Source organism: Lissotriton vulgaris, chromosome 3_1 (assembly GCF_964263255.1).
Source record: "Lissotriton vulgaris chromosome 3_1, aLisVul1.2, whole genome shotgun sequence".
NCBI lineage: Eukaryota > Metazoa > Chordata > Amphibia > Caudata > Salamandridae > Lissotriton > Lissotriton vulgaris.
Window position 1 is genome coordinate 978,816,920 of NC_141689.1, and position 27,279 is coordinate 978,844,198.

The 27,279-nt window shown below is 50.1% G+C and overlaps 1 protein-coding gene across 2 annotated transcripts in view; it reads right to left on the reverse strand.

The window, feature by feature from the left end:
- Window positions 1–2,126: 2,126 nt before the first annotated feature.
- The window catches only part of VPS13A (vacuolar protein sorting 13 homolog A), a 2,146,181-nt gene continuing 2,121,028 nt past the window's right edge, over window positions 2,127–27,279 (reverse strand). For both annotated transcript variants that reach the window (XM_086961343.1, XM_086961342.1), the window contains 2 exons: window positions 12,971–13,045; window positions 2,127–6,199 (listed from right to left, as the gene is read on the reverse strand). In XM_086961343.1, the coding sequence (XP_086817469.1) occupies window positions 6,149–6,199; window positions 12,971–13,045 (126 nt within the window). In that variant the 3' untranslated portion in view covers window positions 2,127–6,148. The remainder of the gene's footprint in view (window positions 6,200–12,970; window positions 13,046–27,279) is intronic.

Here is a 27,279-nt window from a genome sequence, read left to right on the forward strand (position 1 = left end):
GCTGGCATTATTTTAAAGTACTATTCTGTTTAGTAAAAGCAGAATAAAGTCCATTTTCTGTGGAAGAATATCCCCTTTTTCACCTCAGAGCATTGACGAGGATCACCACTGTTTCACCTGAACATGTGATGGGTTACTGAAATGCATAGGAGCCATAAAAATGTTACTACATAATTTTAGGATTTGCTTTCTGCTTAGCGTTGTGAAAAATTATAATCCTGTTTGTAATAGTGGTCATTACTTTCTTCTGCTATCTAAATGTTGAATGTTTTGTTCTTTTTGTATTCCTGATGATAGCTTACATATATCTGTTTTTATGAAATGAGTAGAATGCTCGCCTAAGCAAGGAATTAGGATTTGCCTGTGTAATGGCAAAAGGGGGGTCTGAGGTTCTTTAATTTTGACTCCATCTTACATTTGTCATCAATTTGTGTTGCCTTTACACAGACTGCTCTATTCATGAAGTGATTCTGCCCTTTGGACTGCAACGTGTAGAAACCCCCCCTCTGTCCTTGCTTTGAAAGCAATCTCAGACACTAGCTGGCCTAACTGCATACAGACATGTTCTGCCATTACTGATTGACCTATAAGTGCTGTAATTGATTGACTTATGGGTAGGGCAGAAACACGACGTAAGGGGGACATTCTGGTTACATGATGCTTTTCTATTGGCTAATATTTTGCAGATCTTGTATGTCCATATTAGGTATTTTGTATGCTTGCAGAAGCTAGGACTGCCCCTTTCTTTTATGCTGAGTTTTGTAACCCTAAGCATATAAAAAGCTCTGTACTCTTTAGACTACCTCATTCGGTTGCTACGGCTTCTGTGTGACGTGGCCTCATTTAATAAAGATGTCTTTTCATATTTCAGCTTCTGTGCCAAGTTCTTTATTGATATTAGTAAGACCCATGAGAATGAAGATTTTACAGTTCTTCATAAGAAAGATGTATAAGGGGAACCATAGGTGCGAGTTCACTCACTCAACTAACAGATTAGGAATGCTGCTTGAGTACTCCAGTAGGATTTGTTGGGGTACCAAAAACTGAGTCTGTGGACTCTTTCAGGAGTCGTATTTCATCCTTCGCTGCTGAGAGTAAAGGAGATCGAGCAACAGTGGATCAAGAGCACACTCCACAGAGCAGCCATGAGGCCTAGAAGTAACCAAGTCATCATACAACTCCAAGAGGTGTGAAGTTTGTGAACCAAGCTTGGACTTCTTGTGTTTTTTTGTGCAAATGTTTTGACATACCTGTACTCCTGGACCTCAAGGTGAAACAGCTTTGAGATGCGTCTGTGACCTCCTTCAACTTCTTTTGTAGCTCAGCCACAGCAAGCTTGGTTTTACAGTCTCGGATTGCTTCCTTATTCATATTTCAACAACACTGTCATGGCCGAGGCACCATAAGCAGACATCATGGTGTGTGTCACCTAAATTTACCAGTGACAGTTCCAACATGGTTTCAAACTGGTCATTTAGGGCCAATATCTGCACACTTGTAAGAGAATGTAGAGTCCAATTTAGAGATTGCCGGACAAATTATTCAGTCACAAACGTGACGGATAGCCTGCCTGCCTTATTACAAGTTCCATAGGATATAATGGACTATGGTGGAATGGATATCCGTCTCAGTAGCCAGTGCCAAACTCTAAATCAGGCCCCCAGAGTGGAAAAAATAATTTTCCTGCGTGAAAGGACTAACAAAAAGACAGCATTGCTAGCTCAGGATCCGCATCGGAAGGTGCAGAAAGAAAAGAACGGACGTCAGCACACAGAGGAGGTGCGTATATAGGGGCCCAGACATCATGGATGATGCAGGATAGAGTGCACAAAGCCAACTTCACACACACAAGGGAATTGCTGTAGTTTCCAGTCTTGCGACGGGAAAATGCAGAAGGTGAGGAATCTGTGGTTAGAAGTCTTTACCAGAATTGCTCTGTTATCATAATCTTTGCCACCTGCTTATGTGCAACAGCTGAGCTAATATCTAATTGATCACAAATAATGTGGGACCCTTAACGTAATTAAGAACATAATTTCAAACTGATCATAGATTTTTCACGCATCCTTGTTAAATTGTATATATTTCCAAATCAATAACACAAAGAACATACTGGACAACAGAAGTGAATATGAGACGTTGAATTTTATTCAAATGATTCACTATTAAGGATGCCGTTTTCCAGAAATAAAATAAGTTAAAAATTGAGGCGAGCAGAGTAAGGTAACATTACAAGCAAATTAGAATAGCGAATAAAAACCAAGATGAACCCGGAGTTCAGAAAAGTGTAAGTATCACTGTGTTGGTTTCCACGTCACCAGAGGTGAGCGTTCCAAATAATTGACTTGCATGAAACCTGGAGCACAGTCAATGTGATTCTTTTACTATTTCTGCCTCACAGGCAAAACAAAACTAACTTCATTACCAATAACCCTTCCATATATGTTACTTCATACGTCACAAAAAGAATAACATGGTGTAAATGACTATACAAGGATAAAGGCGTGCATTCTGTCATAAAAGTAAGGCTTTATACGATCTGGTAAATAAAATAACAAAATACTAATATCGTTGTGCAGCATTCTGTTTTGTCAGTGTAAGTTCTTAGAATGAACAGCATCCTCAGTGCACATACTTCCAAGCATTAAGAAGCCATGAGGTCAAGTGCATGCATGCATTAAAGTTTTACAGTCAAGCAAGATTCTGTGCACACATAGGTAGGTGATCTTGCCTGACCCACAACTGTGAAATTTAGGAAGTAGTTTGGCGAAGGACAGGATACGTTTCTTGCTCCCCTTTCAACTTCAGTGACCGATACTGAAGGGCCGAGTATTTAGACTGTTTGGTACACAAATTCAGGATTTCATCATACAGTGTCAACATTCCTGCAAGGTGATTTCTGAAGAGCAATTTGAATGCAAAGCACTTCTGGACTTAAGTGTTGGAAAAAGTGAATATGCGTTTCTTAAAATGCTACAGAGTTACATGTGAGGGAGTTTGAATCCATCAAAAAACTTTCATAATCCAAGAGTTCACATTTAAACTCCGCTCTAATCTAACTAAGTTTCATCAATTCTGCCATCGGGTTAATTTGCCAGGAAACGCAAACAGGCTGCACAAAGGAAAATAGCACCATTTTAAAGGAAACTGGCTGAAGCTGTACTGCTATTGAGCCACTCTACTTCAAAAGTATACGTAATCCTAATTTATTTGGGATTTATTTCGGGGTGGCTCTGTCGTCACATGCCCCTGGTAACGCAGACCATTCAGTAGGCCAGCATTTGGCATCCAATGACTTAATCCAAATGTGTGCTTTCATTTTTATCACTCACCTTTCTCCTCCAATTTGTCTTATGTTTCCTACATACAATACATAATTATATCTTTTATCAGGGAATTAACATATTTTGGCTACATTAAATCTCCCATCAGCTATAGCACCTTGTTACTCATAAAACTGATCTGCTAAATGGTTTGGAAAACAATATAAGAGAAGCCCAAAATACCTAAGGCCTGATTAGACAAGAGTGTAATGTAATTTCTACTAGACAATTCTCCATGGGGAATTGCCATATTTAAATATTTCTACAGAGGCTTCCTTTGGAATTCATATATGTAGAGGTAATTATGTAGCCGCTACTTTTTGGCAAAGTATACTCCACTACGTATTTCTAAACCAGACTTTAAACCATAAATAGAAGCTATCAAGTTCTGCAGCTTTTCCCCAGAACCGGTCACCTCTGTACAGTTTGCTCTGTTTGGTAGTACTTTCCAAATACACTGGATTGAGTTGGACCCGAGAACTCAGCGCAGATGTTTTACTAAAAGGTTTGTGTTTATGAAATATATATCAACTTTCATTAAATGGTTGTACATCTTCTACAGACTGATTAGGTGTAGGTAGCTGTCAAAATATTGCTAAACAGTATGGTAAGTGAACTGGAGGCAGTAGTCACTGAGGTATGGCATACATTAACAAAAAAAGGCAAAAAAGTTAACAAGTTTGTAGGGGTAGTGTGTGTTTAATAACAATTATATTGGGAAGACCTTTTTTTCAAGTCATTGGATAATGACTAAAATATGACACAGCAAGTAGGGTTGCCACCTGCTTTTTTTTTTAATTAGGCTGGTACAAAAAATCTGAAAATCACCTAAAACTCGTATTTTTCACCCTATCAATACATAATTTAAACAGTAGCAATAATAATAAGTAGAAGTCACTTTAAAATGTGTTCCATAACATTGATCCTCGACTGCCAATTTGAAAACAAAGAAAATACACGTTATAAATGAATACATACAATTGTATATAAAGTTCTGTTATAGTTTCATAGCCTGCCGTAGCAGGCTATACCGACCATTAAAACCCCACTCGAGTGTTAAAAGCCTGAGCTGAAGGCGAGGGCCTTTAACAAGGGAGCAGGCCTTCATTGGCCGCTATAGCCCAGCTACAGCGGCCATAAGGCTATTCGAACATTCTGCCCCTAGAGGACAGAATGTCTTAATTATAAACAGAAAGGCTTTGGAGCTCGAAAGAGTTGAAATCCCCGAAGCTCCGACTTCTTTAATTCACAGATGTTGCTGTGATTGTTCAATATCTAAAAGCCGCACGCAGGGCCACGGCTGTTCGCTGTTGAACATTCACAGCAGGAGCTGTGAAAGGGGGCTGAAGTCAGGCCCTGGTTCTACCCAGCGTGGCTAAACTGCTTTCATTCGGTTTTTTTAAGTTCAGCTGAGCCAGGGATACCCAGGAGCTGAGCAGCATTACCCCTCCTTCCCTCTGAGGCTCCAGTGACTGAGCGTGGGAGGAAGGCTCTGGTGTGCTCTGCAGCACAGCCTCTGCCTTTCGCTTTCCCCTGGCCAGTCCATGTATTTTGGAAAGGAAAGAGAAAGACAGAGGCTGTTTATTAGTACATCGAAATGTTGAGAGCAGCAGGCCTATAACAGTGTATATAGGCCGTAGATGCTCCATTGTCCTCAATGAAGCTCTCAACATTCCAAGATTCTAATTAAGTATCTAGTCCCTGCCTTTGCCTAATGCTAAAACATGAACAAATGGTCGGTATATTTCTCTGGGAAAGGGGGCATCCCTCGGAGTGCCCTGTGCTCATCACATGACTTTAATTCAAGCTGGTAACTCAAGCAAGAAAAAAATGATGACACACTTCACAACCGAGAATTTTGAAATAATCAAACAGAGCCACCAAGTACATCAGACAAACGTATCCCATCACGCAAACAGGTGACTGTATCAGAAGCAACTGCCGAGATGCTTCTTCTCCAACTTGCGATGTTGTACAAGCAGAGCGCCTTTTGTCACCAGTCACCTTCCCCATGTATCAACATGGTCTAATTTTTTGGGTTTGATCATCTTTCATACTGCAGAGTACGTGCATGGGTAGTGCTGATGCCGTCAGCTTCAAGAGGAGAGGTCAGCTTTACATGTAGCTCATTTTGGTCAGTTCTTGCTTAATAATTAACACGGTCCACAAAGTGCATTCTTCAAAAAGTAAGGCAACGGGGTGCATGGTCGAGCAGACCACTCGACTCAGAGTGCACAAGTACCGGTTCTGCGTTTCCACCGTGCTTCTCAGTGCCGTTGAGAACCCACTGCATTTTTCCTTCGAGTGGCACAAGTGAAGTGATGGGGTAAGATACTGGCAAAAACGTCTGGGAAGTCACCTGAAGTCAGAAGAGGCTACATCCTGCAATGGAGGAAGCCCGACAGGCGGCCGAGCCTCACCCTGGACCACTGAGCAAGGCACCGGGTGTACATGACAAGTCAACTCTGCCGACTCATCGCACATAGCCCTTACCAGAAGCGCCAAAGTTAAAGACACAAGTGAAAAAAGACAATTCAGATTAGTGCTCGTTTCTCAAGTGAACCATTTTTTGTTTTAACATTAGTTAGTACTAAAAAGTGGAAGATGGCAATCGCCATCTTTTACATGGCACTGAAATATTAAACATATACCTTTAATATATATTAATTATTATACAACATGCTTAAAGAAGGTACAATAATGTCTTCTGTGGGCATGTTTCTCCTCCTCTTGTCGAGCAATGGCTATTTTACATTTTGAAATATACACTATGTGCAAGGTTGGCAAAATCCAGTGTGTTGATATTCCGAGCGCTCCTCCCACTGTTACACCTTTGACTGCAAATCTCTCATTTCATCAAGCTTAGAAAGAATCCACTGAAAAATAAAAAGGAAATGGTATTGTTAATATTAAATAAGTGCACAAAATGGCAGTGCTACATATTGCCCAAAAAAGGACTAAAGTACCTACTTATGGACATTTCATTCTAAGGTTGTGATGAAAAAGTTACTTACCTTTGGTAACACCTTATCTGGTAGAGACTCTATTTAGCCAAGGATTCCTTACCTTACATTTAGCCCCAGGCATCAGACAGGCTTTTTTCGTGAGCAGTACCACTGTGCACTTATAGGCGGCGTCAATGCGCTATATGTGACATGTACGGTGCCTAAATAGCTGCTACGCCAGCATGCTGATATCAGTTTCTTTTTACAACTTTCCACACCAGGAGCATGGAGCCACGAAGAACAATGACTACTGATGTGACTGAAATGGGATCAGCCCTGTCGTTAGAAATCAGTTTGTAGAGCAGTTAGGTTGGGTGGGTCAGTAAGGAATCTGCGGCTAGATAGAGTCTCCACCAGATAAGGTGTAACTGAAGGTAATGAACTTATTCATCTGACAGAGACTTTTAGTCGCAGATTCCTCATCTTAGAAAAGATACCCAAGCAACACCTCCCGGATGTGGGTCTTTGAAACAATTTCATACCAAAAAGTCCTCCTGCAGGACCGAATAGGCAAAGTACCCGTTCAGACAGACATCACTGTCGAGGTAGTAATGTTTTGGGAAGATGTGCAGAGAGGCCCACGTTGCCGCCTGGCAGATGTCCATTACTGGGACTCCACATGCTAATGCAATGGTCGCTGCCTTGGCTCTGGTGCAATGAGCATGCAAACCCTCAGGTGGTGGCTTCTTGGCCAATGCGTAGCAGATTGAAAAGCAGAGCATGATCCATCGGGAGATGGTCCGCTTTTGCACGGCCTTTCCCTTCTTCACTCTGATGAACTTCTTCACTCTGATGAACAAGTTACTTACCTTCGGTAACGATTTATCTGTAAGAAACAGTAGTATTAGATTCCTTACCTTAGAATATCCCCAGGCGTCAGACTGGATCCGGAAATTTTTCTGCGTAGCAGTACCCATGCGTGTCGGTAGGCGTCGTCCACTGCTCCGCGTCCGTCGTCAGCACCGTGATGAAGTCGTCTGAGTACTTAGTCGCCGCCTCCGCGCACTGACGTCAGTTCTTATACACAGCTTTTCCGTGCCAGAAACGCAGAGCCATGTTAAAAATCCAATACTGGTGCCATTGAAAGTAGGGCCCTGAAAGGGGATGACCGTAACCCTAGATATTGGTTCGCAGAACGGGGAGGATGGGTGGGGCGGTAAGGAATCTAATCCTAATTACAGTTTCTTACAGATATATCGTTACCGAAGGTAAGTAACCTATTCATCTGAAAGAAACAGGTTAGTATTAGATTCCTTACCTTAGAATAGATACCCCAGCAATACCAACCCCGGTGGTGGGTCTGCGAACCAATAATCACACCAGAAAGTCCTGGAGGACGGAACGGCCAAAGAAGCCATCCCTCCGGACTTGGCTGTCCAGGCAGTAGTGTCTTGCAAATGTGTGCAGCGAGGCCCACGTAGCTGCCCGACAGATGTCCTGCAAGGGGACTCCCCGGCCCAGGGCAGTGGTAGCCGCCATGGCCCGGGTGGAATGGGCCCTCAGCCCAACAGGAGGTTCCTTCTTCGCCAAGGAGTAACAAGCCTTGATACACAAGACGACCCACCGAGAGATGGTGCGCTTGTGCACCGCCTGTCCCTTCTTAGCGCCCACGTAACCAACAAAGAGTTGGTCAACCACCCGGAATTGGCGTGTGCGATCTAGATAGACCGAGAGCGCACGTTTTGGGTCCAGACGGTGGAGCCGCTCTTCCTCCTTTGAGGGATGCGGAGGCGGAAAGAAGGTGGGCAAGGTGACAGACTGCCCGATGTGGAAGGCCGTGACAACCTTGGGCAGGAAAGAGGGCCTAGTCCGCAACACAACCTTGTCCGGATGGACAGAAAGGAAAGGAGGTTTAGAAGAAAGAGCCTGGAACTCACTCACTCTCTTGGCAGAGGTGATGGCAACCAGGAAGGCAGTCTTCAGAGTAAGAAGGCAGAAAGGACAGTTGTTAAGTGGCTCAAAGGGAGCGCACATCAGATAGGTAAGAACAAGGTTCAAGTCCCACTGAGGCATCACAAACGGAACAGGGGGGAACATGTGGGTGATGCCTTTCAGAAAACAAGTTACAATAGGGGACTTGAACAAAGAAGGTTGACCAGGCAGCCTTAGAAAAGCTGAAAGGACAGAAAGGTAGCCCATGATAGTGCCCAGAGCAGAGCCCTGCTGGGCAAGAGAAAGAAGGAAGAGAAGAACCTCAGAAAGAAGGGCAGAAAGGGAATCCACAGCCTTTGCTGTGCACCATGCCACAAATCTGTTCCACCTGCAGGTGTATGCCGACTTTGTGGAGGGACGCCTGGCTACCATAATGATGTTACAGACTTCAGGAGGCAAGTCAAATGGCCTCAACTGCCGCCGCTCAATCTCCAAGCATGGAGGTGGAGACTGGACAAGTTCGGGTGCAGGACAGTCCCCTGCTGCTGCGACAGAAGGTCCTCCTGAAGAGGCAGACGAACCGGGGGATCGACTGACATACTGAGTAGCTCGGGATATCAGTACCTTAGTGCCCAGTCCGGAGCCACAAGGATGACTTGTGCCCGGTCGTGCCTGATCTACTTCAGCACTCTGGGCAGAAGTGGTATAGGCGGAAAGGCGTACAACAGACCGCAACTCCACTCGCGACGAAAATCGCCGAGCGAGTGCCGTCTTGGAAATTGCAATGCGCAGAACTGATGACATTGCGCATTCTCTTTGGTGGCGAATAGATCTAACCAAGGCTCTCCCCACTGCAGAAAGAGACCTTGCGCCACGTCCGAGTTCAGACGCCATTCGTGATCCATCATGCACCGGCGGCTGAGTTCGTCCGCCCTGGCGTTCAGAGAACCTGTAGGGTGTTGAACCACCAGGGTCATGCCCTGATGTTCCAGCCATTGCCAGAGGCGCAGAGCCTCCTGGCAGAGGGTCCACGACCCCACCCGCCCTGTTTGTTGCAGTTCCACATGGTGGCGGTGGTGTGCGCCGAGTCGAGAACCGCTCCAATGAAAAGGAGCTTCTGAGAGGGGCACAGGTGTGACTTCGGCACATTGATGGAGAACCCCAGCTAGTGCAAGAGGTCTGCCGTCGTCTGGAGGTGGCTGACGACTGTCTGGGGCGGGCCCGCCTTTAACAACCAGTCGCCGAGGTAGGGGGAAGACTGAAACCCTTAACCTGCGCAGATGAGCTGCGACCACCGCCATCACCTTCGTGAACACCCGTGGGGCGCTGGTAAGGCCGAAGGGGAGCACAGTAAACTGAAAGTGCTCGTGGCCTACCGTGAACCGTAGGTAACGCCGGTGGGCCGGCAGGACGGGGATGTGGAAATAAGCGTCCTGCAAGTCCAACGCTACCATCCAGTCTCCTGGGTCCAGGGCAGCTAAGACCTGAGCCAGAGTCAGCATCTTGAACTTCTTCCGGAGGAAGCCGTTGACGTTCCGTAGGTCCAATATAGGGCGTAGGCCCCCTTTGCCCTTCTTGGGTACCAGAAAGTAGTGGGAGTAGCAACCACACCCTACTTCTGGCCCAGGAATGCGCTCGATGGCCCCCTTGGCCAAGAGGGCCGTAACTTCCTCCTGCAGAAGTCGCATATGATTCCCCGATTTGCGGTGGTGTTGTGGTGGCATGGCTTCAGGGGTCATCTCGAAGGGGAGGGAGTAGCTCCTTCGGACGATTTGCAGCACCCACCTGTCCGACGTGACAGTGCGCCAGTGGGAGTGGTGACGGCGAACCCTGCCCCCCTCTGGCGTCACATGGGCCGAAAAGCACAGACTAGGAGGTTTTTGAGGCGGAAGCTGCGGGGGAGGGTGTGGACTGGCTTCGCCGTTGTCCCCGACCGCCTCCACGGCGATTTCCACGGCCGCCACCGCGCTGGATGTTAGTCTGCGGTGCGTGGCTGGCGGTGCGTGGCTGGCAGCACGTGTGGGGGCGCCCCTTCCTTGGCCACGAAAGGAGCGAAAGGCACCTGTTTGCTGGCAAGGGGCCGAGAGGCCCAAGGACTTGGCCATAGCCCTGGAGTTCTTAAAGCGCTCAAGCGCATGGTCTGCCTTGTCGCCAAAAAGGCGACAGGCATCAAACGGCATGCCCATCAATGTGTTTTGGCCATCAGCCGAAAAGTTGGCGGACCTCAACCAGGCGTGGTGTCTAATCGCCACCGTCGTTGCCATCGCTCTACCTAGTGAGTCGGTGGTATCCAGCCCACACCGGATAGAATATCTGGCTGCATCCCGGCCCTCCACAAGGGCTTGGCCGAGTTTGGTCCGTACCTCCAACGGACACTCTGGCAGCAATTCCGCGACCGTGCCCCACAGAGAGTGGGTGTAGCGGCCCAAGAGGCAAGCGGTGTTGGTGCCGACTACCGGAGCTGTGGTGGCTCCGACCCTGCGACCTGTCCCTCGACCTCCCGAGGGACCGGGACCTCTCGGGGCGCGGGCCGACTGCCGGAGTTCGAGCCGCCTGGGGGATCGCTCCCGCCTGGCTTTCGAAGAAAGGGCCCGGCAGTCGGAGCAGGTCTCGTCATCGTGGTCGACGCCTAGACAAGTTAGACACAGGTGGTGAGGATCCGTGACCGACATCGTGCGGTCGCAATCCTCGCAGTGCTTGAATCCAGGCATCCCTATGGCACCGATCAGAGTCGTACGACTTCAAAAAGATGATCAAAATGATTAAAAAAGTTAGTCAAAAAGTGACTAGAAGTACTGCTTTTTCCAGATCTGCGCTTGCTGGCGCGGAAACAAGAACTGACGTCAGCACGCGGAGGCAGCGTCTAAGTACTCCGACGACGTCATCACGGCGCCCACGACGCAGATGACGGACGCGGAGCGGCAGACGACGCCTACCGACGTGCAAGGGTACTGCTACGCAAAAATTTCCGGATCCAGTCTGACACCTGGAGATATTCTAAGGTAAGGAATCTATCACTACCGTGTCTCTTTCAGATGATCAGCCCTCTACACTCCACGAGTTCTGCGTGGGGCCCTTCTGCATTTTCCTGCTCGACGCGTCTGTCCGATCACTTACCTGTTGGCTAGTGGCCTCTGTGACGACAAAACCTTGAATCTACACCGCTGGTCTGGTAGCTCCAGACTGGCCCTTGCTTCCTTGAAAAGGAGAAGCCCATCAGACCTTGCCGGTCTGATTAAGAAGCCATTTTCGATTCCTGCGTGAGTTGCCTTTGCCAAGGCTTGTTGACTCCAATCCGGAAGCCGACACCGCCGACAGAGAGAGCCTTCGTGGGACAGTCCGTGCCTGACTCCTGGTCATCGTCGACGCCTCCTGGTCCACGTGGCTGCAGAGACAAGCTTCACAACATCACCTGATTGCTTCACGACATCACCTGGTTTCTTCCTGGTCACAGGCTAGTGACCCAGACTCTGTCCCCTCTGCTTTCAGGTACTCTTCATCCTTGATCAGCACTTGGATCCAACCGGACACTTCCTGGTCGCCTGCAGCATCTTTCTTCAAGGCTCCATAGGATTCAGCGGCGAAACCAGACACACTTTGACACCTATGCACCCACTTCCTGTGGGTGAGGTAACACGAGTACTTCGGTGCTCCTGTGGGTATTGACTATCCTAGTGTCTAAGTTTCAAGTAGCGTTCTCCTAGTCCATCCGGAAGTAACCTAAAAGAACTAGTTTCCAATTCTTTTGTTCCTATTCTAACTCTATGGTAACTTGTGTGTGTGTAAAAACACTGCGCACGCCTCCCATGGGCCTCCTACTTCCTATCCTTTGGTAGTACAGTGTAGCCCCAGCGATTCCCTAGGCCTATCCTTTGTTCGTGACGTGGTTCTTATACCACCATTTTAATATATTGTTTGAAGTGCCCCTAGGGCTCTACTGTATTTTGTGCAACTTATTGTATGATAATTAAGTCTCTTGTTATTTGCTTGTGCCTCTGACCTCATAAAGAGTTCAGAGGGGTTGTGTTAGAAATAAATACATATATATTTTATATATAACCTGTGTGGTGCCCTTTCACTTGATATTGAAGGGGTTACATATGGTAAAACGGCTGGCTTCACATGCCCTCTTGAGTTAACCCTAAGACTGCTTTGTCCATGCTACCACTAGGATAGCTGGTCTATAAGGTTGACTTTACAACCATCACCATAAGGGTTGTTTGGACTGATACAGGGTGCCCACTAGAATAGTGGACATCACATACCAGGCCAACTTATCACATGCCGAAATACAAATCCCATAGGATATAATGGGATTTATATTTAGGCGGCTAGGATATCTGTCACTGTTGTGACGGAGTAACCTGTCCACTGAGATCTAAATCAGGAACAAAGTCTTGAAAAACTCTAGAGAAAAAGTTGAATAAAGGTCAGTCAAAAAATACTGGTGTTAGCTCTTCTACGGATCTGAGCTTTCTGGTGTGGAAAGAAAAGAACTGACATCAGTGCGGTCGGGTGGCATCTATATAGGCACCGTGCATGTCTCTTCAGGCAAGGGTGATGCCATGCGGAGTCGAACAATGATATCTACCAGCGTGCAGGGGTACTGCTCATGAAAAATTTCCAGTTCCAGTCTGATGTCTGGGGATTATACGAAGGTAAGGAATCTGCGGCTAGAATTCTCTATCAGATAAGCAAAACATTCTCCAAAAACAAAAACGTGGTAAACATTGCAACTTTAATTCAAACACCATGCACTGATATCCTTACCGTGGCTTCCTCTGGAGTTCTAAAATTGATTATTTTTCCAAATTCTTTGGCATGAAACACGGACTTCACTCTTTCCTACAGAACAAAGAATTTTTCATTTAAGAAGGAGGAACTCATTTGGCTAAAAATTGCATTTATACTAGTCCTGTCGAGTGTATGGTTCTGGACTTCAAAGTTGTTTTCAGTCAAACATGGGACAAGACAGACATTATTACCTAGTTTCCCATTTCCTGTCTCTTTCCTTACAGTATGAGGTTTTTCATATCATAAAAGAAACACCATTTTTGTTTACTAAAATAAACAACACCAGCTCCATTTTGTTTCTCTGCCAAACTGTACCGGCCTTTACTGGGAGGCACCAGGTAGAAATTACAATGGCGTTTTTACATAAAAAAAGGCCATTTATCATTTCTTAACAGGTTGAAATAGCAATTTGACCCGTTAACAAATGCTAAATGACTGTACATCTGGCCCTTGGAGACTGATATGTATACAGTGATTGCAGAATCTGATGCATTATATATGGGACAAAGTACTACTTGCGAAACATGAAAGGATATTGAAAGTGACTGACAAATTCCGTGTCTATATAGAGGGAGGAGGTCGAAGGCAGAGTGCCTTTATAAGGTTAAGAACTCCAAAGTGACTTGCAATATCCTTATCATATACGGCAAGGGGTACTTTATTTTACATACATGGGTGCACTGTCACCTTCCCCACAAACCACTTAAATCATTGGTGCGGAGTTCTTTCATATGAAAGATAGAGAGCATGTTTGCATACATGAAGAATATAAATAGAATCTCTAGTACAAGATTAAACACTTCAAAAAAGCTGTTAAATATTTGTTGCAAAATGATATTAGAATAAGTTAAATACAAGTTAATTTTTTGTAAAATAAAAAAGAAAATAAAGCGTAGTAGAAACACGCAAAAAGATTCTAACCCTTCTATAATTATCTAGGGAGTGCAAAAGTATGAGTTACTTACCTTCGGTAACGATGTATCTGGTAGAGACAGTTCTAGCCGCAGATTCCTTCATGCAGAATTATCCCCAGGGTTGAGACTGGATCCGGAAACCTTTTGCCACAGCATCCCTGCGTGCCGGGGGCGTGGGGGCATCATGCGACTCCACCCAGGCGTCGTCCACGTACGTGACGTCAGCGAGGTCACATAGACCCCACCTCGGCGCGCCTACGTCAGTTTTCTTCTGAGAACATTTCCACATCACAACGCGGAGCCACCAGACAAACAAGCATTTACAATGCAACGGTCTCGCCTTTGCAAAAGTTAGAGCTATTGGCATTGTAATGACAACTTTTTTATTTATGTGTTGGTTTTGAAATCAGATAAATAAATGTCATTGTCATTTACAGTGCCAATAGCTTAATCTCTCGTAAATGTCTGACCTATTGCATTTGCACCCACACACCCACACACACACACACACACATGAATGTGGTGGTGGTGGATGTGGTGGTAGTGGATGTGGTGGTGGTGAATGTGGTGATGGTGGATGTGCTGGTGATGGTGGATGTGCTGGTGATGGTGGATGTGCTGGTGATGGTGGATGTGCTGGTGATGGTGGATGTGCTGGTGATTGTGCTGGTGATGGTGGATGTGCTGGTGATGGTGGATGTGCTGGTGATGGTGGATGTGGTGATGGTGGAATTGCTGGTGATGGTGGATGTGCTGGTGATGGTGGATGTGCTGGTGATGGTGGATGTGCTGGTGATGGTGGATGTGGTGGTGATGGTGGATGTGGTGGTGGATGTGGTGGTGGATGTTGTGGTGGTGGATGTGGTGGTGATGGATGTGGTGGTGGATGTGGTGGTGGTGGATGTGCTGGATGTGGTGGTGGCTGTGCTGGATGTGGTGTATGTGCTGGATGTGGTTGTGGTGGATGTGAAGGTGGTGGATGTGGTTGTGGTGGATGTGAAGGTGGTGGATGTGGTGGATTTGGTGGTGGTGGTGGTGGATGTGGTGGTGGAGGTGGATGTGGTGGTGGTGGTGGATGTGGAGGTGGATGTTGTGGTGGTGGATTTGGTGGTGGTGGATTTGCTGAATGTGGTGGATGTGCTGGATGTGGTGTTGGTGGATGTGGTGGTGGTGGTGAATGTGGTGGTGTATGTGGTGGTGGTGGTGGTGGATGTGGTGGATGTGGTGGTGGATGTTTATTTTGATTATTTTTTGTAAAATGGGCTCGAAGAGGTGGAATGTCCAGTAATGTCGCCTTGCGGTAAATAGAGCCTGTAAAATAGCTGCACCTCTAGCAGCCAGCGAGCTGTCGTATTTTTAGTTACAAAATATTGCCTCCAATGTCTCACCTCCCAGCCTGATGCACAGCAGGGCTGGTCTCCCCCACCCCAAGCACATTAGTGTAAGAGCAGAGAGAAAGTTATCTGTGCATGTTCAATATGAAGTAGCAAGCTGTACGTATACAAACAGTTACAGTAATCGATACTTGCGCATACGCAAAGCATGAGCAATCAGTGCGGTGAAACGGAGGTTCAACAAGCACATTTATTAGCTCAGTCAGTAAATGCATCACATAGAAAAATGACACACTGTGCTTGTAAATAAGGAGCTTTTGCCGTTTGAACAGGTCTGTGCATATTGTATTTGCTGTACACGCATGCATGGACTGTACAATTAAGGTACTCGGCTGTGGCTAGTACCCTATACTTTAATGCATGGCCCATTAGCAGTTCGTACACATGCATTCTATACATGCACTTTTCGATCAGTCTGTGCATGCGCTGTTTACACGGGTAGGTGGTGCGAGGCAAGTGTACATGCTAAAGGTGCTGTAATAAACCCTAAATGTCGGTCTCATCGTGACAGAGTGCAGTTGCCCTTGGTAATCAGTGCGAGACACACCGCGCTTTGAACGGCGCCTGCAGCCAGGCAGATGCCAGAGAGCAGCACAACGCGGCTCCCGGACAAAGGCTGTGGCCTCGGGAAGCACAAAGAGTGAGTGAGGGGCTCCCTCCAGCTCTAAACTCGCCCGAAAGTTCCTGCGAGTGCTGTAAGGTGACACCACAGGCGCGGGAAGGGGCTTCCGCAGACATCTCCCTGTTGCGCCCTTAAGTCTAAACATAGCAGCACCCCACTCCCCGGCCCGTAAACCGGACTCACCGGCAGCGAGCAGCAGCAGGCCGCAGCTCCCCAGCAGCAGCAGCGGGAGGCCCGGCTCCATGGCCGCCTCAGGCCGGGGGCTCCATCAGGCTCCGCAAAGCTCTCTGGCCTTTCTTAGCGCAGTTCCCAGGACACGGGGCAGACTTTTGTGCTGGCGAAATCGTCCCATGGAAATGATATCTCGCGAGAGTAGAAAAGGCGTTTCAGGTCGAGACAAGAAGACTTCCGGCGTTTATCTTTTGCATTTATGTTTTTCGTAGCAAACTAAAGTGTGACTTTGCTAGAATAGTGAGTCCTTTCACCATCGCGTATTATGTTTTTTTGGGGCAGTTTTATATACCGCAACCTCGACCCGAAGGTAACGGTGCGCTTTACGCGAGCAACAGTTATATTACACAAGGAAATATTTATTTTCTTGTAAGCACGGGGAGATTATGTGATGTGTTAGATCCTTGCAGGCGCTGCTCGGGTGAGGAGCCAAGAAGCCCCTCCCGCCCGGCGTCGACGACACTTCCGTTTCCAGGCAACGGCCCCACCGGCACCAATCCCAGCGCGGCTCCTCGTCTGACGTCAGAGGAGCTGCGCTCGGGATTTGTGAGGCTTCCGAAGTTCCCGGGTTGCAGCGGTGTTTACGGGGAGGCAACTTTTAATTTCCCTACAATGCCGCTGTGGGAGGCGGCGGTGATTTCAGACAGCGCACCTTCTAGCACAGTGCCTTCCCATGCGTAAGGGGAGAGGAGCCCGGTGAGTGGGGTTGAGGGTGGGGGTGTACGCGCGTGTGTCTGTTTGAGTGTGTGTGTGCGTGTGTCTGTTTAAGAGGGGGTGCGTGTGTGTATGCAGCGTGTGTCTGTTTAAGGGGGGGTTCATGTGTGTGTATGCAGTGTGTGTATGTGCGCATGCGTGAGTATGGCTTTGTTTGCGAATGGGAAAATGAGGCACGGCGACGTGCGCGCTCACAAGGTAGAATCTCCGGCAGGAGACGTTCGTGACAGTCTGCTGTCCACATTCCCCGGAAAGTGATTACATAAGTTGTCTCACCCTAGACAGCAAAAGCTTTTGCTTTTGCTTTCGTCTAGGCGAGACCTAAAAACTGTGGGAGCCTGGGAACAATGTGCGAAAGAGTATAAAAAAGAGGAAGACACCAAAAGGAACAGTGCAACACTGCAGTGTCCAAGGGCAGGGGCAGAAGGAAGAACAGAGCAGAGCCCTGAGCAGCCACCCTGCCAGTACGTAGACAGCCCCCCCTTTCCCACAGAGACAAGGAACCTGCCTAAAAAGTCATGACATGTGTAGCAGGCCTACAACCCTCATCCCGAAACAAGGAAGAGGAGCCAGTCCCAAAACAGACAGGAACCACCAACCTCCAAGCCACCCCGGTATAGAGGTCAACCATCCCCCAAGGAACAAGGATGAGGCACAACCAGAAGACCCCAACTCAGAGGTTAGTAGAGGGGCCAGGACCCCTAGTAGCAAGCGGAAGAAAAGGGAGGGGAGGGCAGAGATGGGAGGCAAACCTCCCGAACCTGGAGCAGCCAGAGCAGCGGGGCACAGTAGACTCCATCGTCCAAAGAACCAAAGAGGAGGAATGAACAGCAACAAGACTGAGCCACCGTCAAGAGAAAAGAAGGCACTCACAGGAGACATAGCCCCCACCGGGAGGCGAGTACCGAAGACCAGCCCACGGGTACTCGCAGAATGGGGAGGAAGGTTGGGCCGTGAAGGAATCTGCAGCTAGAATCGTCTCTACCAGATACATCGTTACCGAAGGTAAGTAGCTCGAACATCTGATAGAGACTACCAGCTGCAGATTCCTTCACTTAGAATAGATACCCTAGCAATACCCAAGGGGAAGGAGGGTCTGAGAAGGGACCCCACCAGGATGGACAGAACAGAGGGTTCTACAGGAAACCAGACCTGCGGACCAAGGAAGTAACCTCGTCCCTTCCAGGCAAGAGGACCCCCACAAGCCAAACGTCAGCAACCCCAATAGGGATGTAGGAGGAAGAAGGGAGACTGAAGAGGCCCGTACACTCACAACAAGGAACCAAAGGCAAGGCCGGAGAGGCCTAAGCACCCCACTCCACCTCCAAGGCAACAGAGCTTCCATCCAATGCCAGGACAGGCAGAGGAACAAGAAGAAGAAGAAGCCTAGAAGGCCCAAGGAAACAAGGGAAAGAAGGCAAGCCCACCCAGAGAGAAGGCAACAGGCCAGTCAGAACGGCACCGATAGCAATAAGTCGTCAGAAGCAAGAAGAACACAGAAGCATCCCAGCTCTCAGGACAAGAGCAAGAAGGAGAGGAAATGCCCGGACACACCACTACAAGGAGCAGCGCACACGACCTCAAGAAGCAAACGCAACATACAGAAACGCCATAGAGAACAGGCACCGGAAGGCGACCAGAACTCCCCAGCAGGGTTTAGCTATATAACAGCTACCACTTCCCCACATAGTGTACTTAAGTCCCAAGACATGGGAACCCTCTTTTGAAGAACTTACGCAGCAGAGGAAAAAAACAAGAGAGTCACAGGGAAAAACACCCCTGCGGAAGGCTTGACAAGCAGCCCAAAGAAAAACAGAAGGCCTAATTTCAGGGCCAAGTCTGTGTAACAACTCTAGCAAAAACACACCCAGTCAACAAGGGGCCGTCCAGCAGCCAACAATGCCAAAGCCCCAGCAAGGAGGACTCAATAGCCAGAAAACACAATCTACAGCAAGGGCAACCGATCCAAGAAGGTCCAGAACCAGCTCAACTCAGCAGTCACTGAGGAGGGGAAGGAGGAGGAGGAGAAGGTGGAGGAGGACAGAGCCCTGCCAGGAACCTTTGGATGGCGGAGTCAGCTGGGGCATGGAACAACAGGGTGCCATTAAAAGGAAGATCAATGAGCCGCTCATGAATATTTTCAAGGAACATGCCGTCCCGACGCCAAGCATGGCAACGGAGGGCGACTGAGGAAGCCATGGCCCGGCACCTCCGAGATGTCCAGAGCGGAGCGGAGAATAAATGACGCTAGCTCCCGGCCATCCAACGCATGATGCCATAAGTCCACCTGAACAGTCTCTTGGGAAGCTGCGGATCCCAGAGACTCAGCTGAGTTCCACAAACAAGAGGAAGCTCTAGCCAATACACACAAGGTGTTAAGGGCCTGCAGGGCAGCGCTGGTCGAGGCGAACATGTTGCGCCCCCAAGAGTCCAGCCAGGGGCCTCCCGGGACGGCGGAGTCAACAGTGGTGCCAGAGAGGGAAAGTCAGTCTGCAAAAGTGGACTGGCGGCAGAGGGGTGGAGGGAAAGACATGCCGGGTCACGCGGCGCAGGAAGGTGCCGGCGCAGTAGGTGTTGAGGCACCGGATCCCCTGAGGCGGGTCATCTCCAAGCCCCCATTAGGGAAGAAGGGAGCGAACCTTCAAGGGGAAGCGAGATCACCCTCCCACCAGAGCCCTGGTGGAGAACCTCTAAGAGATGGTCTGCCAGGAAATGAGCAATCGGGTCACTCATGTGCAGAATGCCCACAGCCGTGGACACTGTGAAGTTACACTTATGCCCTGGGTACCTATGGTACACTGTACAAGGACTTACAAGAGTGACCCAATACCAATTGGTAAATGCACCTAAAGTACATGGATGCCAATTTAGAGAGAGAACAGCTAGGTTGTGGGTCTGATTAGCAGGCCCACAGCCAGGGAAAGTCGTAAACCAGTGAAGCAAAAAGCAAAAATCTGGGGTGACCATAGGATTGCAGACCCTACTCTCCTACTTAACCCCCCCCCCAAAACAAAAAAAACTTAGGGACATTAAACTAACCTTGACCAGGTGAGTCTTCCTGTTCTAAGTGGAAATACCTGGAGAGACCATCTGCATTGCCATGGTCAGTCCCTGGTCTGTGCTCCACTGTAAAGTCCATCCCCTGTAGGGAAATGGACCACCTAAGAAGTTTGGGGTTTTCACCCTTCATTTGATTTAGTCACAAGAGGGGCTTATAGTTGGTCTGAATCTTGAAGTGAGTTCCAAATAAGTATGGCCTCAACTTCTTCAGGGCCCAAACCACGCAAAGGCCTCCCTCTCAATAGCTGACCAACGCTTCTCTCTAGGGGTCAGCCTTCTACTTATAAAAGCAATGGGCTGGTCATGACCATCATTATTCAGTTGGGATAGAACAGCTCCCACACCCAACTCAGAAGCATCTGTTTGGACAATGAAAGTTTTGGAGTAGTCTGGACTCTTGAGAATAGGTGCAGTACACATGGCCTGCTTCAGGTCATCGAATGCCTTTTGACATCTAACTGTCCACTGAACTTTCTTTGGCATTTTCTTGCTTGTCAGGTCATTAAGTGGGGTCACAATGGTCCCAAAAGTTCTGACAAATTTCCTATAGTAACCAGACAGGCCCAAGAAAGCTCTGACCTGTGTCTGGGTGGTTGGAGGAGCCCAGTGCTTTATGGCCTGTATCTTGCTCTCCAATCGTTGAACCTGGCCTCCACCTACAAGGTGGCCCAGGTACACAACCTGACTCTGCCCTATCTGGCACTTGGTGGCCTTAATAGTGAGGCCTGCCTTCTGCAGGGCCTCCACAACTTTCCTCAGGTGGATCAGGTGATCCTCCCAGGTGGAGCTGAAGACAGCGATATCATCTAGATATGCTGCACAAAAGTCATCCAACCCAGTGAGAACTTGGTTCACCAACCTTTGAAAAGTGGCAGGTGCATTTTTCAAACCAAAGGCCATCACCACAAATTGGTAATGACCTCCTGGGGTAGAAAATGCTGTTTTGGCCTTGGCATCCTCAGTTAACCTGATTTGCCAATAACCAGCTGTTAGGTCAAATGTACTCAAGAATTTGGCAGAAGCCAATTTATCTATGAGTTCATCTGCCCTAGGTATTGGATGGGCATCTGTTTTAGTAACAGCTTTGAGAGCCCTGTAGTCTACACAAAACCTCACCTCTCTTACCATCCTGGGTGTGAGGTTTTGGCACTAGAACTACAGGACTAGCCCAAGGGCTCTCTGAGGGTTCAATGACTCCCAATTCCAACATCTTTTGTACTTCTTTCTTTATGCAGTCCCTGACGTGGTCAGGTTGCCTGTAGATTTTACTATTTATAGGCAGACTGTCACCAGTGTCCACCTCATGGGTGCACCAGTTTGTCTGACTGGGGGTCAGAGAGAACATTTGTCTAAAGGATTGAAGAACCTGTTTACAATCCTTTTGATGATGCTCAGAAAGGCTGTCAGAAAAGACCACACCATCTACTGACCCATCATCAGTATTCTGAGTGAGCAGGTCTGGGAGAGGGTCACTCTCTTCCTCCTGTCCCTCATCAGTGGCCATGAGCAAGCCCATTTCCGCCCTGTCAACAAATGCCTTGAGCCTGTTCACATGGAGCACCCTGTGGGGGCTCCTGGTAGTTCCAAGGTCCACCAGGTAGGTGACCTCTCCCTTTTGCTCAATGATGGTGTGGGCTTCAGACCATTTGTCTTGGAGAGCTGCTGGGGCCACTGGCTCCAACACCCACACCTTAGGACATCCTTTTGGTCATGCCAAGATTTTTGAAGTGCTTGGCTGGCCTCAAGGTTTTTGGTTGCCTTCTCCATGTACTCTGCCATCCTGGAGCGGAGACCAAGTACATAGTCCACTATGTCAAGCTTAGGCTTTTTGAGAGGTAACTCCCATCCTTCCTTCACAAGACATGGGGTCCTCTTACAGGATGCCCAAATAGAAGCTCAAAAGGGCTGTAGCCAACCCCCTTCTGTGGGACCTCTCTATAAGCAAACAAAAGGCAGGGTAAAAGGATGTCCCATCTTCGCCTAAGCTTTTCAGGTAACCCTTTTATCATCCCTTTTAGGGTCTTGTTGAATCTTTCCACACGCCCATTGCACTGTGGGTGATAGGGTGTGCTAAATTTGTAATTTACACCACACTCCTTCCACATTGCAGTCAAGTATCCTGACGAACAAGTTACTTACCTTCGGTAACGATATATCTGTAAGAAACATTAGTTAGTGTTAGATTCCTTACCTTAGAATATCCCCAGGCGTCAGTCTGGATCCGGAAACTTTTGCGTAGCAGTACTCCTGCGCGTCGGTAGGCGTCGTCTGCAGGCGTCCCCTGCGGCTCCGCGTCCATCGACGGCGTCGTGCGCCGTGATGACGTCGCTGGAGTATATAGACGCTGCCTCCGCGCGCTGACGTCAGTTCTTTGTACACAGCTTTTCCGCGCCAGAACACGCAGAGCCGTGTGAGAACCAACACTGGTGCCATTTTGAAACTAGGGCCCTGAAAGGGATGTCCTTAACCCTAGGTATCAGTTCGCAGAACGGGGAGGATGGGTGGGTTCGGTAAGGAATCTAACACTAACTAATGTTTCTTACAGATATATCGTTACCGAAGGTAAGTAACTTGTTCATCTGAAAGAAACACGTTAGTGTTAGATTCCTTACCTTAGAATAGATACCCCAGCAATACCAACCCCGGAGGTGGGTCTGCGAACCAATACATTCCTACACCAGAAAATCCTGGAGGACAGAACGGCCAAAGAAGCCATCCCTCCGGACTTGACCGTCCAGGCAGTAGTGCCTCGCAAAAGTGTGCCGCGAGGCCCACGTAGCCGCCTGGCAAATGTCCTGCAAGGGGACTCCCCGGCCCAGGGCAGTAGTAGCCACCGTGGCCCGAGTGGAATGGGCCCTCAGCCCAACAGGAGGCTCCTTCCGAGCCAAAGAGTAGCACGCTTTGATGCACAGAACAACCCATCGAGAGATGGTCCGTTTATGTACCGCCCGTCCCTTCTTCGCACCCACGTAGCCAACAAACAGTTGGTCATCCACCCGGAACTGGCGTGTGCGATCCACATAAAATGAAAGCGCACGTTTTGGGTCCAGACGATGGAGCCGCTCTTCATCCTTTGAAGGATGAGGAGGCGGGAAGAAGGAGGGGAGGGTGATGGACTGCCCGATGTGAAAAGCAGAAACTACTTTGGGCAGGAAAGAAGGTCTAGTCCTGAGAACCACCTTGTCAGGATGAATGGACAGGAAAGGAGGTTGGACAGAAAGAGCCTGGAGCTCACTCACTCTCCTGGCAGAGGTGATGGCAACCAGGAAAGCCGTCTTCAAAGTCAGAAGACGGAGAGGACAAGAATGAAGGGGCTCAAAGGGAGCACACATCAAAAAGGTTAGAACCAGGTTCAAGTCCCACTGAGGCATCACAAACGGAACAGGTGGATACATGTGTGTGATGCCCTTCAAGAATCTCGTTACAATTGGGGACTTGAACAAAGAAGGATGATCAGGAAGCCTTAGAAAGGCTGAAAGGGCCGAAAGGTAGCCCTTGATAGTGCCCAGAGCAGAGCCCTGCTGGGCAAGAGAAAGAAGAAACAGAAAAACCTCGGAAAGAGGGGCAGAAAGAGGATCCACAGCCTTTGCTGTGCACCATGCCACAAATCTGTTCCACCGACAGGCGTATACCGACTTTGTGGAGGGACGCCTGGCTGCCAGAATTACATCACAGACTTCAGGAGGCAAGTCAAATGGCCTCAACTGCCGCCGCTCAATCTCCAAGCATGGAGGTGGAGACTGGACAGGTTCGGGTGGAGGACCGTCCCCTGCTGCTGCGACAGAAGGTTCTCCTGAAGGGGCAGGCGGATCGGGGGACCAACTGACATGCTGAGTAGCTCGGGATACCAGTACCTTCGAGCCCAGTCCGGAGCCACAAGGATGACTTGGGCCCGGTCGCGCCTAATCTTCTTCAGCACTCTGGGCAGAAGTGGTATAGGCGGAAAGGCGTATAACAGACCGCAACTCCACCCGCGCCGAAAGGCGTCGCCGTGCGAGTGCCGTCTTGGAAACTCCAACGCGCAGAACTGATGACATTGCGCGTTCTCTTCTGTGGCGAATAGATCTAACCAAGGCTCTCCCCATTGCAGAAAGAGGCCTCGCGCCACGTCCGAGTTCAGACGTCATTCGTGATCCATCGAGCACTGACAGCTGAGTTCGTCTGTCCTGGCGTTCAGAGAACCTGCCAGGTGTTGAACCGTCAAAGTCACGCCCTGACGTTCCAGCCACTGCCAGAGGCGCAGAGCCTCCTGGCAAAGGGTCCACGACCCCACTCCGCCCTGTTTGTTGCAGTACCACATGGCGGTGGTGTTGTCTGTGAACACCTGCCCCACACTCCCGTTGACAAAGGGGAGGAATGCCTTCAGTGCTAGACGAATCGCCCGCAGCTCCAACAGGTTGATATGGAGCCGGGACTCCGCCGGAGACCAGATGCCTCTGATCTCTGCCTCCCCCAAGTGGCCACCCCAGCCCTGGAGGGACGCGTCCGTCACGACAACGTGCTCCGGTTGGGGAAGGGAGAGGGATCTGCCTCTGACCCAATCGCGGTCCGTAAGCCACCACTGCAGTTGTCTCGCAGTGCCCTCCGAGATCAAGACGTGGTCGGACAAGTTGCCCTGATGCTGGGCCCACTGAAACTTCAGGTCCCACTGCAGAGCCCGCATCCGCCACCGGGCGTGATGCACCAGAAGGATGCAGGAAGCCATCAGCCCCAGCAGCCGCAGCGTCAACCTGACCGAGACCAGGGATAGCGGCTGAAAGATGGGAATCAAAGCCTGTATATCCCGGACCCGCCGTTCCGGAGGATAAACCCGAAACTGCGCCAGTCCAGAACCGCTCCGATGAAAAGGAGCTTTTGAGAGGGACACAGGTGTGATTTCGGCACATTGATGGAGAACCCCAGGCCGTGCAAGAGGTCTGCCGTCATCTGAAGGTGGTGGACGACTGTCTGGGGCGAGCCCGCCTTCAACAACTAGTCGTCTAGGTAGGGGAAGACTGAAACCCCTAACCTGCGCAGATGGGCTGCGACCACCGCCATCACCTTTGTGAACACCCGTGGGGTGCTGGTAAGGCCGAAGGGGAGCACGATAAACTGAAAGTGCTCCTGGCCTACCGTGAACCGCAGGTAACGCCGGTGGGCAGGCAGGACGAGGATGTGAAAATACGCATCCTGCAAGTCCAACGCTACCATCCAGTCTTGCGGGTCGAGAGCAGCCAAGACCTGAGCTAATGTCAACATCTTGAACTTCTCCTTCCGGAGGAAGCCGTTGACGTTCCGTAGATCCAAGATAGGACGTAGGCCCCCTTTGTCCTTCTTGGGCACCAGAAAGTAGTGGGAATAGCAACCACGCCCTACTTCTGGCCCAGGAACGCGCTCGATGGCCCCCTTGGCCAAGAGGGCCGTAACTTCCTCCTGCAGAAGCGTCAAGTGGTCCCCCGACACACGGTGGTTCTGCGGTCGCATGGCTGGAGGAGTGGTCTCGAAGGGGAGGGAGTAGCCCCTTCGGACGAGTTGCAGCACCCACCTGTCCGATGTGATTGTGCGCCAGCGGGCGTGGTGATGGCGAACCCTGCCACCCACTGGCGTCACATGGGCCTGAAAGCACGGACTAGGAGGATTTGGAGGCAGATGCTGCGGGGGGAGGTGTGGCCTGACCCCGCCGTTGACCCCGACCGCCTCCACGGCGGTTTCCACGGCCGCCACCGCGTTGGAAAGATTGTTGCGTGGCTGGCAGCACGTGTGGGGACGCCCCTTCCTTGGCCACGAAAGGAGCGGAACAAACCCGTTTGCTGGCGCTGGGTCGAGAGACCCAAGGACTTGGCCGTGACCCTGGAGTCCTTGAAGCGTTCCAGCGCGTGGTCCGCCTTGTCACCAAACAGGCGACAGCCATCAAACGGCATGTCCATCAAGGCATTCTGGACATCTGCCGAAAAGTTGGCGGATCTCAGCCAGGCGTGGCGACGAATCGCCACCGTCGTGGACATCGCTCTGCCTAGCGAATCGGTCGTATCAAGACCACACTGTATAGAATATTTTGCTGCATCTCGGCCCTCAGCCACAGCCTTGCCGAGTTTTGCCCGCACCTCCATGGGGCATTCTGGCAGCAGGTCCGCGACCGTATCCCACACCGAGTGGGTGTAGCGGCCCAAGAGGCAAGCGGTGTTGCAAGACCGCAGTCCCAAACTCAGGGACGAGAAGACCTTCTTGCCATACTGGTCATACCTCTTAGATTCCCGGTCGGGCGGGGCCGACGGGAATGCGGTCTGAGATGTTGAGGCCTGGATCACCAGACTCTCAGGGGTGGGATGGGTGGACAGGAACTTGGGGTCGTCCGGACAAGGACGGTGGCATCTGGCCACGTTCCGATCAACAGGCGAACCTGAAGAGGGCCTGGACCACGTGCCCAACAGAACGTCTGACAAGGCTTCGTTAAACTGCAGCATTGGCTCCTGTGGGCATGACTGAGGTTTGAAGACCTCAGTGAGGATGTTAGGCCTCACGGCCGCGACGGGGAGCTCAAGGTGTAAGGCCTAGGCAGCCCTCATCAACACCACTGAATAAGCAGCACCCTCCTCCGATGCCACGGAAGGAGGAGAGACAAAACCAGGGTTAGGAGAGTCGTCCAGACCACTGGCGTCCCCCAAATCACCTGTCCAGTCCGGGTCATACTGGCACTCACGTGACAGAGGGTCCTCAGACCCCTCCCAACCTTCCCCGTACTCTTCATCATCTCCATATTCGGAGTCAACGATGTAGACCGGCTCCTCGGGGTTCACAGGCCCCATCGGCGTCGAGCCCGGCTTCGAGCGACGTCGGTTCGACTCCGCGTCCGGATTCAGGGAGGGTATGGGGACGGCGCCGCCCGGAGCCGGCGTCAGAGCCCCGGCGCCGGCCGGAGCCGGCGCAGGAGAACCGGCGCCGCGCGGGGGCGGCGTCGGGGGTAACCCCGATGGATTCGGCGCCGGAGCGGCCGGCAGACCACTCGGCGTCGATCCCGAAGGCCCTTGCGGCGCCGGGGTCGGATCCGTCGGCGGCACCGGGGCCGGAGCACCGGATGGCGTCGAGGCAGGGACAGCCGAACCGCCAGGGCCCCCAGACGGTAGCACTGGGCCCGAAGGCGCCATAGGCCCCGTCGGAGAAGTGAGCGCCCTCATGGCCATGTGGAACGTCTCAATCTCCTCAGGCTTCGCACCTTGCCCAGGAACCGGAGGGTATGGAGCAGGCCGCGCCGGCGACTCTCGCGGAGCCGCGGGGTTGGGGTCACCCGAACCCCCGGCCGCGCCGTGCGAGCGTTGGGGGGAGTCGGGGGTACGATGACGACGCCCCGACTTCTTGTGTTTCTTACCTGAA